This window comes from Salminus brasiliensis, chromosome 16 (genome assembly GCF_030463535.1).
Source record: "Salminus brasiliensis chromosome 16, fSalBra1.hap2, whole genome shotgun sequence".
Taxonomy (NCBI): Eukaryota; Metazoa; Chordata; class Actinopteri; order Characiformes; family Bryconidae; genus Salminus; species Salminus brasiliensis.
The window spans coordinates 28,051,344-28,064,220 of NC_132893.1; the positions used below are offsets into that span (position 1 = coordinate 28,051,344).

At 40.4% G+C, this 12,877-nt stretch overlaps 2 protein-coding genes across 5 annotated transcripts; one reads left to right on the plus strand and one right to left on the minus strand.

Moving 5' to 3' along the window:
- Positions 1–236: 236 nt before the first annotated feature.
- Positions 237–4,688, minus strand: hnrnpdl (heterogeneous nuclear ribonucleoprotein D-like). Of its 4 annotated transcripts, none has more exons than XR_011977626.1 (8): positions 4,472–4,688; positions 3,306–3,474; positions 3,012–3,173; positions 2,711–2,842; positions 2,496–2,607; positions 2,030–2,194; positions 1,305–1,912; positions 237–539 (listed from the first exon to the last, which is right to left on the minus strand). XR_011977626.1 is itself a non-coding variant. In XM_072658809.1 (8 exons), the coding sequence occupies exons 1-7, from the start codon at positions 4,561–4,563 to the stop codon at positions 1,842–1,844; spliced, it is 903 nt and encodes a 300-aa protein (XP_072514910.1). In that variant the 5' UTR covers positions 4,564–4,688; the 3' UTR covers positions 237–539; positions 1,813–1,841. The 4 variants fall into 4 exon arrangements, 3 of the variants coding, with proteins under 3 accessions (XP_072514910.1, XP_072514909.1, XP_072514908.1); XM_072658809.1 differs by having other exon boundaries at positions 1,813–1,912; XM_072658808.1 differs by having other exon boundaries at positions 237–1,409; positions 1,813–1,912.
- A 2,493-nt stretch (positions 4,689–7,181) lies between these two features.
- enoph1 (enolase-phosphatase 1) lies at positions 7,182–12,865 on the plus strand. The gene is made up of 6 exons (XM_072658780.1): positions 7,182–7,444; positions 7,536–7,637; positions 9,210–9,412; positions 10,502–10,634; positions 10,735–10,858; positions 12,264–12,865. The coding sequence occupies exons 1-6, from the start codon at positions 7,361–7,363 to the stop codon at positions 12,401–12,403; spliced, it is 786 nt and encodes a 261-aa protein (XP_072514881.1). The 5' UTR covers positions 7,182–7,360; the 3' UTR covers positions 12,404–12,865.
- Positions 12,866–12,877: the final 12 nt, after the last annotated feature.

Consider the following 12,877-nt stretch of genomic DNA (forward strand, 5'->3'; position numbering starts at 1 on the left):
TGGCTGTCAGGTTGCCCATGTTGAGATTCAGTGACCGGTTTCTTTATATTGGCTCTAAATCTAAAGATTTGGGCATCAAACCTGCCTTGGATGATCAACTGCATTCAGGGAATTTGCTGGAATTGTATTGATGGTTGAGCTGTTGCAAGTGTTTACACCAGATATCATGACAGGGCTTCAAATCTTTCCATTTAATTGAAAAATAAATGTAAAAAAAAAAAAAATTACAAGCGTGCTGTTTTGATACCCCAATTTTAATATTCCCTTTATCCAAAACTGAAGGAAAAAGACAACAAAAAAAAAATTACATTTCCAAATCAAGATATAAGAACACATCAGCACAAACCTACAGGCTTCTACCTCAACAACGCACAGGATAAGAAACTTGGAAACAATATTTACAAGGTCAGACACGCTGAATGTTTTCATCTACAGATGACAACCAAATAAAGGTATTTAAAAACAAGATGCTCTTTGATTAAGAAGGACAGGGTATCCACAAGCTGCCTCCGGTACAAACTGTCAGTCAGCCTGCTCACCTAGAAGAGAAGAGAAGAGACCAACGTTAATCATTTTTATTACACGCAAGTATTTAACTGAAAAGATCACCTCCTTGTTTCTCTTTAACTTCGTGAGCTGTCGACTTTAAGCTATTAAAACAGTTCACCATTCAGGATTAAAGATCATATGTACAACTTAAGAGTTTCAGAAAGCAGCTCATCAGCCAGCAAAAGCTTCAGCTCCACTGGGTTGGTGGACAAATCTCACCAAAACGGAGCACTTCCAAATAAAAATAAAAAAATAAAAAAAAAAGATTGGCTACCCTATCAAATTTAACAGGACTTCCAGTCAGTCAGTCAGCGACTATCTTCAAGATGATCATTTATGCGTCAGCTTTTTATGGCTTCATAAAACTGGTTTACATATGATCTTTATAAGCTATGTTTTAAGGGAAAAGCTTGAGGTGTACCATTTGAAGTTCTCTATGGGTTCTAAAGAAAAAGCAAGCATTATGAGTTTCTGCAGTTTACAGGGTTGGAGACCGTTTATAGGAGAACGAAAAGAAAAGAAAACACAAATAAAAACCACTGAGGCTCCAGAACTGAAATACAAGAACACTAAAATTAATAAGAGAATACAACAAACAGTCAAATCACTTAGGTTTCACTGTTAAAAACCTGTAAAAAATCCATTTTAAAAACTGTTAAAGAAAGCATTGACAACTTAAGGGAAAATGAGCGATCTCCTTTTTTATGTCTGTTCTTTGTTTTAACGCTGGTACAGGAAGTTTGAAGAGACCATACCACAGGACAGCGTTTTCTTGTGCATGCCGTGCTCTCTGCCCGCTATGTGCGACGCCCAGAGAATTTCGTGGTCAGGTGACACACGGCCTGCAATGAAGTCCCCCGCTGGCAGGTACAAACAAGTACAATAATCAGAATTAGGGAAAGAACGGGAAAAAAAATAAGGAGGTGCCCTTACTTTGTACCCTTTAGCAGTACTTTACCTGTTAGCAATGCTATCAACTCTATGTTATTTCCTTATGATCACCTGTTAAAAAGCAGGGAGGAAAATGGAAACCAATCTACAGAAAAACGCTTATGTCTTTCTGGAGAGCTTTTAAAACAAAAGGAAAAAAGGCACACCACTACACAAGCATTAGAAATTAAAGATCTATAGACATATCCTCAAATTATTCAAAATGGGGTGCATGAAAATGCATACCACTTGTTTTTAGGATAATCAGTCTTGTCTATTGATCTTTAAATTGTATAGATGAGGCCAAATCTAAGGCCCAGGCTTCAGTCTTACCATAACTCTTGGCAGGTCAAGTCATTTTGTCAATATGGCTGGTAGTTGTTCTGATGGTTCCCACCCTCCCTGGAGGCCTTGCCATAACTGCTGGGCTGACCTATGAAGGAAACAGATTTCAGCCAAAGGTTTAAAAACAGATTAATATATTTGCTTCAATTACCAACTGAAATTTGACTAAAGATAAGTCACAATAATATAAAGGGTCAAGACTTACCATTGTAGTCATCATATCCTTGGCCATATCCATAATTCTGATAGTTGTAGCCTGAATAGTCATACCCAGAGTAGCCATTATATCCCTGGTTGTAGCCATTGCCATAGCCACCATAGTTCTGTCCATAGTAGTTGTTGTAACCTTGGTTGTAGCCTTGACTTTGTCCTGCACACAGGGATGCAGATGGTCAGAATTAGGGGAGGGCACTCAACCTTTATACTATAAATACTCATTCAAATTCTCTTTTCTGCCATATAGCTTGCAAATTCAATAGAACAAAGGCGAATTAAATCGCTGGCACGACTGGTGAACAGTGGTCACCTCTAACTGGTGCAGCTGCATGTTTTCAAAACAATTAAACAGTTGCCTGATCCCAGCACACTTCAGTAGTTAGTGTGCCTCTCCTTGGTTGGAATAAAAAACCCGATGCCACAAAAACCTCTAGTTTAGACAACGGACAGCTTACCTCCTCTTCCACGACCCCTGAATCCTCCTCCTCTTCCACCTCCAAAGCCCCTGTCACCTCTGCTCTGCTGCTGTCTGTAGACTTCCTTAGGCTGGGCTACTTTAATTTCACACTAAAAAGGAAAGAGAAAAGGCTTGAAACACTTGCTAGAAAAACTTCAGCCAGTTCTGAGACTGTATTGACTACACATGCTTGTAAAAATGAACTGAACAAACCTTTCCATTTCCAATTTGGTGGTATCTGTTTTCCAAAAGCTTCTGAACTGGCTCTTCTTCCACGTATGTTACAAAGCAGAACCCTCGCCTCTCGTTTGTCTTACTGTCCACAGGGAGTTCAATGTTTTCAATCTATTGAGAAGAGAGAAATTATAAAAAAGTAAAAACTTCAAGCATCACTTAGCACAACAGTATTTAACAGCCTGTGGGCTGCCTACATCACCCCACTCTTAAGCACCCATCTAATATAGAGTATAAACTCCTAGAGTTTGCAAACCGTCACTCCATTCATACGACTTACATCTCCATAAGTTCCAAAGTATTCCCGGACTTGTTCCTCTGTTGTTTCTGGATGGAGCCCTCCAACGAAAACCTTTTTGGGCGGTTCCTTCCCCTTCATGGCCTTAGCTCTCTTTGGATCAATCAGTTTACCATCCAGTTTGTGCTCCTTCAGTTCCAGGACCTGAACAAGCAGACGATTCAGCGTTAACAAGACGCAAAACCATTCAAATGATCATTATTTACAGTCCTCTATTGGTAGTCATCATATGTAGACACATGGCTCAGTTTCTTTACAAGACCGTTGCTCACTCACCCTGTCCACACTTTCTGCATCCTTGAAGAGCACAAACCCAAACCCTCTAGAGCGGCCGGTCATCGGGTCTGTTTTGATCGTGCAATCCAACACCTCCCCAAACTTGGAGAGATAGTCTGTGAGGTCTTTCTTGCTGGTGTCCCAACTCAGGCCCCCAATAAACATTTTTCTGTAAGTGACACAGGCAGTTAGACTACTATACCGATTATCTTTTTAGTTGTTGCTTTGAATAAGGATGTTTAATGTGAGACAACGGGCTAAGCTAAGCAACTTTAAGCAGTGCACTGATCACATGTTCAGACCCTCATGGTAGAACCAGCAGTACGGTGCTTTAGACGAAGGTGCAACTGGTATTATTGCACTGTTCACATGTGCAAAGACTTCTTCCCAATATTATTTATTTCAGCCCATCTTGGATACAGGGTGTACTATGCTGGGCCATTATTTCCACTTCTGGTGAAATGTCCTATTTTTATTTGAGGAGATATAAACCCAGCAATCTCACTTCTTCCAAAATCGTGCATATCTTAAGGCCACCGTGAGTTTAGTAGGTAAGCCTACTTCAACGACGGCGCTAACGTAGCTTGCGCAGCTAACGCTGCTAACTTAATCCGGTGAACGTTAGCTAGCGCTCCCGCTTACGACTCCGGGGCTTAACTGGCAAGACACGAAGCTACTCGCTAACAAGAAGCTGTGAAATGAAGCTCAACTAATTACGAAACTGAGAAAATTGCGTTAGCGAGTAAATAACCAACGTCTGGCCAGTTTCACCAGCTCATTTAAACCGAGCTGGAATACAAAATGGTGCGTAGTCCAGCGTGGCGTTAGCTGGTGCTAGATAGCTAGGTAGCTATGCTAACTAGCTACTCGGCGCAAACCGACTGTTTGTTGATACGCTTTTAACACAGAGCCCACATTAAAATACACAACGCTAAACTTAAACGCCATTTTATAGTACGTTACTTTCTGATATACGGCCGTTTTTACATTATTTGGGCCGGTATGTTGCGTATCCGAATTAGCCAGTCCACCTTAAAAGTGCAGCGGCTTCACTATGGCGACCGTACCGGCGCCAGCATTCCACTGCTGCGCTATTTAAGGTGGACCGGTAGAATTCCAGCTAGACGCTCCAGCCTCGTTGTGGCCTCGGCCTAGCACCGACTCACCCGTCATCCTGTTGATTTCTGCTTGCGTTGATTTTGGACCCTTCTGGAAACTCATCGGAGCTGAAGTCGGTCTTTTCCTGCTCTGTCTGCATCTTAAAGTATGAAAGCCTGCGGAGTGACCTTTGTGGAGCTGCTGAAGCGATTATTTATAAAAGACTCCGACAGCGCACACTCGCTCAAATACTGACGCGGCTGGTAAAATGGCTGATGGTGTCCAGTGACGTAAAGAGAAAAGGCGGGAGGAGAAGAGGGCGGGGCTTCAGGAGGAATTAAAGGGCCGCGTCCTAATAACGCCATGGGCCCCTCTATCCACAGAACCGCACTCTCAAGGCTGCTTATTTTGTAGGCAGCAGCGTGCAGGTCTAAGCTGGTTTTTTTTTTCCATAGGCCCTGTGTACACTGGAAGGCATTGGATCTGCCCTCCCCCCTTCCTCCTCCTCCTCCTCCTCCTCCTCCTCCTCCTCCTCTGCTGTTGGGCCCTTTACATTTACATTTACATGTATGGCATTTAGCTGACGCTCTTATCCAGAGCGACTTACAAGGTTACTCGAATTACAGAGGCGGGCCAATGTAGTGTTAGGAGTCTTGCCCAAGGACTCTTATTGGTGTAGCACAGCATAGTCACCCTTTACCCTCTCTGCTCCCCGGGCGCTGGAGTTGGCTGCCCACCGCTCTGGGTGTGTGTGTGTGTACTCACTGCCCCTAACACATGTGTGTGTGAGAGTGTGTGTTCACTACCAGATGGGTTAAATGCAGAGGACACATTTCGCTGTACACTGTACAGTGACAAATACGTGCACCTTTACCTTTTTTTTACCTTCTTCATGCCACCACCCTTATTAATAGATTGTCCTGATCTTCTCCAGATAGCTGTTACACCCTGCTTTACACCCATAACATTCAGGCATCACACTTTCATTCCCAAACTTGATGAACACTACTGTTGTTTGCCAACATTACTGTTGTTACCTTCTCAGAGTAAAAGGCCACCCAGCCCGACCTGCTGGAAGATTGTCCGCTGAGGTCCCCTCTACCTGCGTCAGACCAGCTGCCACCTACCCCTCCGACCATCAGGCCCCCCACCCACCACCACCCATACCAGACCAGCGGCACATCCTCCTACCACTGCTACCTGTTTAATTACCATGTTAAAACCTAAATGGACTCGTAGCTATCTGCCACTATTAATATCACCACTATTAACTATCTGCTGTATCTGGTTTGGCCATTTTTATCAATAATTTATTAATAGTTCTGATCAGAGGAGGACGGGTCGGGTCCCCCTTGTGAGTCTTGGTTCCTCCCAAGGTTTCTTCCTCCAGCTCTGAGGGAATTTTGCCTTGCCGCTGTCACCGTTGGCTGCTCACTGGGGGTCTTTGATCCTTCATGTCTTACGTTATTTCTTTTTTTTGTCTCTGTCTTTTATTAATCACTAATTATGTAAAGCTGCTTTGTGGCGACAACAGTTGTAAAAAGCTATACAAATAAATCTGACTTGACTTGACTTGACAACCCCACACTATATTGTGTATTTTTTGTCTATAAATGTCATTGTGTAGTCTGTAGGTTGATTGGAGTGGTGGTTAAGTTGCTGAGTGTTGTCGTATAATGCTGGTAAGATGTAGTACAACGTTCATACTGTCTTCCATTAATCGTGTCATCCAGTACAGCAGTGTTAACAAGGATGTAGTAACCTTCATATTTTATTTGATCAATACCAGAGAAAAATGGCTTTGACCTAATTGGACCTAATTTCCTAATGTAGACATGCCCCTCACTACAAACTAACAGAAAAAAATAATTGGCCTATAAATTAATATTAAAATGGACATGTATGGTGAATATTGAGTACTTTATATTCCAGAAATTTAATTTACAGCATGATGTGTTAATGTGATAATAAAATATATATAATAATATAATAAAATTTCCAGCAAATAACATACTTATTAAATGTCATTTGCAAAGTCATTTGACTAACTGCCGAGTACACGGACTAGTCCTGAAAATAATGTTTCGAAAATAAGTGAATCTGCGCAGCAAAGCTTTGCGCACATTTACATTCCCAGATCTGCAAGTCATTTTTCACCGCCAGTGTTTCGTACACATGGCGTGAAGATCAGGTGGAAGTGCGCAAAGTGTGTGCAACCCAGTTCTGCACCACTGCAGGGCAGGGCCATTTCTCACGGTTGCCAGATTGGTGAGTAGTAAACCCCCCGTTATGCTTAATGTTTGTAATGCAGTGTTTTGCAGATTAAAAAAAAAAAAGATCTTCACAACAAATGTTGATTAACAAATGCAACGCGAACATGGATCTGTCTAATCTACATATGCCAGCCTAAATATTTTTTTAAAGCCACGGTAAATGTTAGTTATGTTCATGTTCATTAAGTTCATGTTAAAATAAAAAGAAAATTATTCAGTTATTAAAATGTATGTTTAACGAGATGTTATAGAAAGCAAATAGATAGTGTTTTATTATTATAAAATAAAAAAAAATATATATTTGATAAGTTAAAATTTTATAATAGTTGTAATTGTTTACGGTATTATTTACTGCGCACATATGTTAGTATTATTATCTTTCTATTTGTTTAAATGTCATTATTGACTGCAGTTATTATCTACATTCACCGTAGTCGTTCACAGCTGCAAGAGAAAAATCGTAGTTGAGGATTTCTGACCGTTTCTGGCAACCCGTTGACTAAGCCATGTGTTAGCAGCGCATTGCTAGCTGGCTAGTGTGCTTTTACTGAGCTGCTTTTCTTTGAGCATTTCTTGCTTCTCCGACGGGCAGTAAATCCGGCTGAAGAAGCGCTTTCTGTACGGATTCGTTACTCGAAACTTGTGAAGACACTGAAGACACGGATCGTTTGCCATTTGGGAAAAATGGCAACGGTTACAGTCCCGGAGAACGTTAGCGTCTTTCTGCTGGACATTGAAGGAACCACGACACCCATCACATTCGTGAAGGTAAGGAGCATCCACACCCTTTTAGCCCGTAAACAGCAAAGTAGTCATTGAGGAAGTATGAGAGAAGCTCTAACGTTGCTTTTACGTGCAGGACGTTTTATTCCCATACATCAAAGAGCATCTGGAGGACTACCTGTCAGCGCACTGGGAGGAGGACGAGTGCAAGCAGGACGTGCATCTCCTAAAGAAACAGGTCACCCTGTCTGCACTACAGCATGCTAAATTACAGATTTACAGTTATATGCAATAGGCTTATCTGAGAAAATGATATGCAAGACTATGAATCTGGATATCTAGTGTCTTATGAGTGTATTTATTAACAGAAGGATGAATACAGATATACACATTAATATTATATTGAGATTTTATGGTAAACAGTGTGGTAACCATTTCCACAGCTGTCTTGGAGGAAGCCCATAATCTATAGTTACCACCTAATACATATTTTAATCTGACTGCTATTTCATGCAGTTGGTTAAGTCTCTATATTGACTGGAGTTCACAGAGACGTCAGGGACCAGATATGTGTTTATTACTAGGGTCTAATGTGGTGTATAATGAGAACAACCCCAATAGTACTGTTTCTGGCTTGCACAGTGACTTATAAACAGAACCATGTTCTTAATCACATGGGGCTTTGCTTAATACGATAATCCTTTATTAGTCCCACAGCAGCAAAGGGATAGCAAGACACTCCGTTACAAAAATGAGATAAATGGACAGTGTATACACACACAATATAAATAATAATAAAATAAGTCAAAAACTCTGAAGAAAAATATTATTTACGGTGATGACTCGTGTATATGTGTGTGTATGTACATATACAGATGTTTATGTACTTTTATATATATATATTTGTACATATGTATGTATTTGTATATCGTCACTGTCATGCAAAAAGCTTGCAAAAGTCTTTTTAATTATTAGTAAAAAAACAAATTGTTCATAATTTGCAGGTATTTGGTACATTGTGTTTAAATGTTGAATGATGAATGGTCCAGTAGAAATGCTATATTTATGCTTTATTAGTCCCCACTGCGGGACTAATAAAGGACTATCTTATCTTATCTTAAAATGATTTGGGGGAAAGAGTCTTTTAACATTGACTGTCATTGAAAGGTAAAAGTGAGCTTTTTGCCATTTTGGAGATACGTTTTTGCATGAAAGTGGCAATATACCACATGTATATGTATGTATTTGTGTGTATATATATATATATATAATCACAGTGGGTTTTGAGATGTTTTTAATATTGTTAACCCAGCACTAAGCAAAACCTTATGTCATGCACATGGGTCTTTTAAGGCAAATCTAAATTACTTAAACTCAAAATTAGTGAAATTGTTAAAGGCACCGCTCAACGTCATCCAAAAAAGACCTACAGTAATACTAAACAAATATAAATAATAGAAAATATAATAGAAAAACAGTAAAATCTATACAATTACTGTAGTGCTGTTCTATTACATCAATCCAACCTATAAGTGTGTTACAGTAATCTGTAATATGTGTACAGTACATAGTGTAGTGCACACTATGAAGTCTTATAATTACTGTAAGGTTCTGGGAGGTGTGTTGTGAAAAATACTGCAGCGTTATGTTAATCTTCACAAGAGCACTGACTGCTTTCTTCAGCCCATCGGTTTTACCCTAGTGCCCCTACCATAGTGACGTTGTTGCATTAGTATTCAGAGATTAGGCTGTCGTCATGTGGTCACCTGATTCTGCTTCATTTCACTGAAACATGTGCCCCTGTTTCCAGGCTGAAGAAGACTTAAAGCAGAACAGAGCAGGCCCAGTTCACACTGTGGATCAGACAGTGCACACGGACGAGGAGAAAGCTATCCGGGAGGTTGTGGATAATGTCCTCTGGCAGATGGCTGCAGACAGGAAAACCACTGCACTGAAACAGTTGCAAGGCCACATGTGGAGAGCAGCCTATGCTGCAGGGAAGATCAAAGGCGAGTAAGTATAGAGGATCAGGTTCTTTAGTAACTGTTTGTACAGATTAATGAACCTAGACTGAAATGCCCAACCAGGATGATTTTTGTTGTGTAGAACTGCTTGGTCAGTAAAACTCAACATCAGTGTTTTTCCCAAATATCAGATGATGATATTCAATGTTGATTGCTTGGTTCGATTGGATTTGTTTAGTGTTAAGCTTCTGTTAAAATGAGTTTAGTTGGCTTTGTAAATGTAAACTAGATTAAAAACACATTTCAGGATAATAAACGTTCAAGAACACATTGCTGTTAACAACACTGTAAAAATGGTGCTTTACTTTTAAAAGGTTAGTTAACTGGTTACAGTAGAAATTCTAGTTGAACCTAATATTTAAAGTACTATTAAACTAAAAATCAATATTATTGTGTGGCACCAATACGGGTAAACCAGTGCTAACAGTACACACTGATCAGTCAAAAAGGGGATAAATAACATAAACAAGGTGATAAATTTATATTTGATTTTTATTAAATGTATATCACAGTGGCACCTGTGAAAGGGTGGGCTCTGTTATGCGCCCAGTGAACGGTCAGTTCTTGACGTTGATGAGATGGAAGCAGGAAAAATAGACTAAGCGTAAGAATCTGAGAGACTTTCACAAAGACCACATTGTGATGGCTAGACGACTGGGTCAGAGCATCTCCAAAACGTCAGGCAGGTCTTGAAGGGTTTTCATGGTATGCAGTGGTCAGAACCTACCAACTGCTCAAAAGAAGGACAACCAGTGATTGGGTCATTGATGTCAGCTTACAGAACCTGAAAGGATCTGCTGCTAACGTCTTGATGCCACATATCACAGGATGCCTTCAGAGGTCTTGTGAAGCCCATGCCTCGACAGGTCAGAGCTGTTCTGTTGGCATGAGAGGGACCTTTGCAATTATAGACAGGTGGTCTTAATGTTATGGCTGATTGGTGTATAGCCCAGCACAATTATATAGGCTGTGATCTGTGGACCAGAAAACCACAGAGGAAATGATTGATGATCACGTATTAGTGGATGACCGACTGTGTAAATGGATTAAATGGCATTGCCTGCTCCTGTGTGTTCAGAGTGTATCCAGACGTGGTTCCTGCTATCAGGAGATGGAGGCGAAATGGTCTCAAAGTCTACATCTACTCCTCAGGAAGCATAGAAGCTCAGAAGCTGCTGTTTGGTTATTCAGTTGAAGGAGATCTGTTAGAGGTAAGTGTGGATTTGACTGCTTTTTATACAATCTCTTAAGTTGAATAAGAGTCTGTGTTCGTTCCTAGGATTTTAACATCCTTCTGAATTCCTCCTACAGCTATTTGATGGTCACTTTGACACAAATGTTGGTGCCAAAGTGGAGAGTAAAAGCTATGAAAGGATTGCGGAGAGGATTGGCTGCTCACCAGAAGACATTATGTTCTTAACAGATGTCACACGAGGTGGGTATAACACCAGTTCATCAGCTGGCTGCTTACTGTAGATTCATGCAGAATACATACATAAACAAGGAAAAGGCGGAAGGACTGTCCTATCAACTTGATCAATTTAATGCCAGGGATTTAAGAGATCTAAAGGTTTATGTAGAGGGCATCTATCAATCGCACTTTGTAATCAGAAGCAAATTTATTGTGGTGTAATGTAGGGGACATTCTGCCTTCTTGCTCTGTCTAACCCCCACCTCAAAAGGGTTTACAGCATGCCCCAAGTGGGGGGGGTTGCTCATTCGGGGGTTGTAACATGTGGACAATTTGGATTGGCTGGTTAGACCAGAGCTTGTTAAAAGATCTCAATCTGGTCAAGATAAAAGTTCAGTACCTCTGACTAAAAATTCTCAGGAAATGCATGGTTTGCGTGGGGCTCCTCTGAGCACTCAGATGCTCTCCACTGCTCTTTCTCTCATTCATCTGGGTTATAGCTTCATTATTTTATTCATTATCTAATTGCAAATGTACACAAAACTGTACACTAATATGCTATATATAATATATATATATATATATATATATATGAGAGAGAGAGAGTGAGAGAGTGAGAGAGAGAGTGAGAGTGAGAGAGATAAATAGGTAGATAGTACTTATCAACAGGGACTAGACAAGCTAAATGTGTGTGTTTAATGGGTGCAACTTAAAGTAGCTGCATGCATTCATTAAAAGGGGTGTCCACAAATGTTTGGACATATACTGTAACAGTACATCAAACAAAAATAAGTATAATTTTAAGGCATTAGCAAAAGAAGTAATTTTATTATTTAGTGTTTTTACTCTTTCTAAAGCATCATAATCAAAACAAATGGTTGTGTGATTGGAGATTTACACCTGTATTACACACATCTGAAATCTAATCCTTTTAATCCAAGGAGGGGTGCGAGTTTAAGCCTAAAGACATTCAGAGAGATGGGCAATATTTTATCATTGTGATTTTTGTTATCGTGATGCACAATATGATTTTCTAAGCACATTGAGGACATCACCAGTGCCTAAAGAACACTGATCAGCTGCACGTTTCATTAAAGTGTAATTAGTCTGGTTTAACTGGCTGAAGTGCAGCACATTCTGAATAAAAATCACTGTACTAAATATGGGAGAGTATTTATATCGTGAAAATGTCTTTAAATATCATATAATATTTGTACCATATCGCCCAGCCCTAGTTCTGTATCAAGTCAGTATGCTGGATATTCTCATATTTTCACCTACTTATCTGAACCCAGCTCAGTATTCCAATTCCAAACAAGCATGTTAACTCAACCCACTGCACCGCGTCATATGAGAGCCTGAAGGGCAGCAGCTGCTGCTACGCTGAGCACATGACCCAGTGTTGATGTCTCTTTTTTTTGTGCTGCAGAGGCAAAGGCAGCCGAGGATGCCAGGCTGAACGTGGTTGTGGTGGTGCGGCCAGGCAACATGGAGCTGACTGAGGAGGAGAGGAGCCACTATAGAATCGTCACAACTTTTAGCCAACTGGAACTCTCTGGAAGCGCTTGACAGGCCTGGACAGAAGAGTGTTTGTCTGCACTCCTCTAGTGGACTTCAGGAGAATGGGAGGTGTGGCTCTACAACGGTGTTGTAGCCCGTTTACTTGTGCTAAATCAACATGTTATGCAGCAAGTACCAAGTGCATTATCGTTGTACTGACTGAGATTTTCATGTGCTTGCCTGTTTTGTTTTTTTCTTTGGTTTTTACACAAAACATGTTGAGGTTTGTGTATGATATTCCATCATTGTACTTGGGTGTTTCTTATGCAGTAAGGTAGTGCTAATGTCTACGTGTAATTTAAGTTAATAATTCTAAAGGGGCACATGGGTAATGTTGTATTTGCAACAGTATTAGTATTTGTCAGTAGCTAATCGAATTGTAGAAACTGCATCTGTGTGTTCTCCCATTCTGTTACATGTTACATACTTTTATGGATAGAGACCATGTGGAATAAATCACATGATTGCTAATTTCGAGCTAGG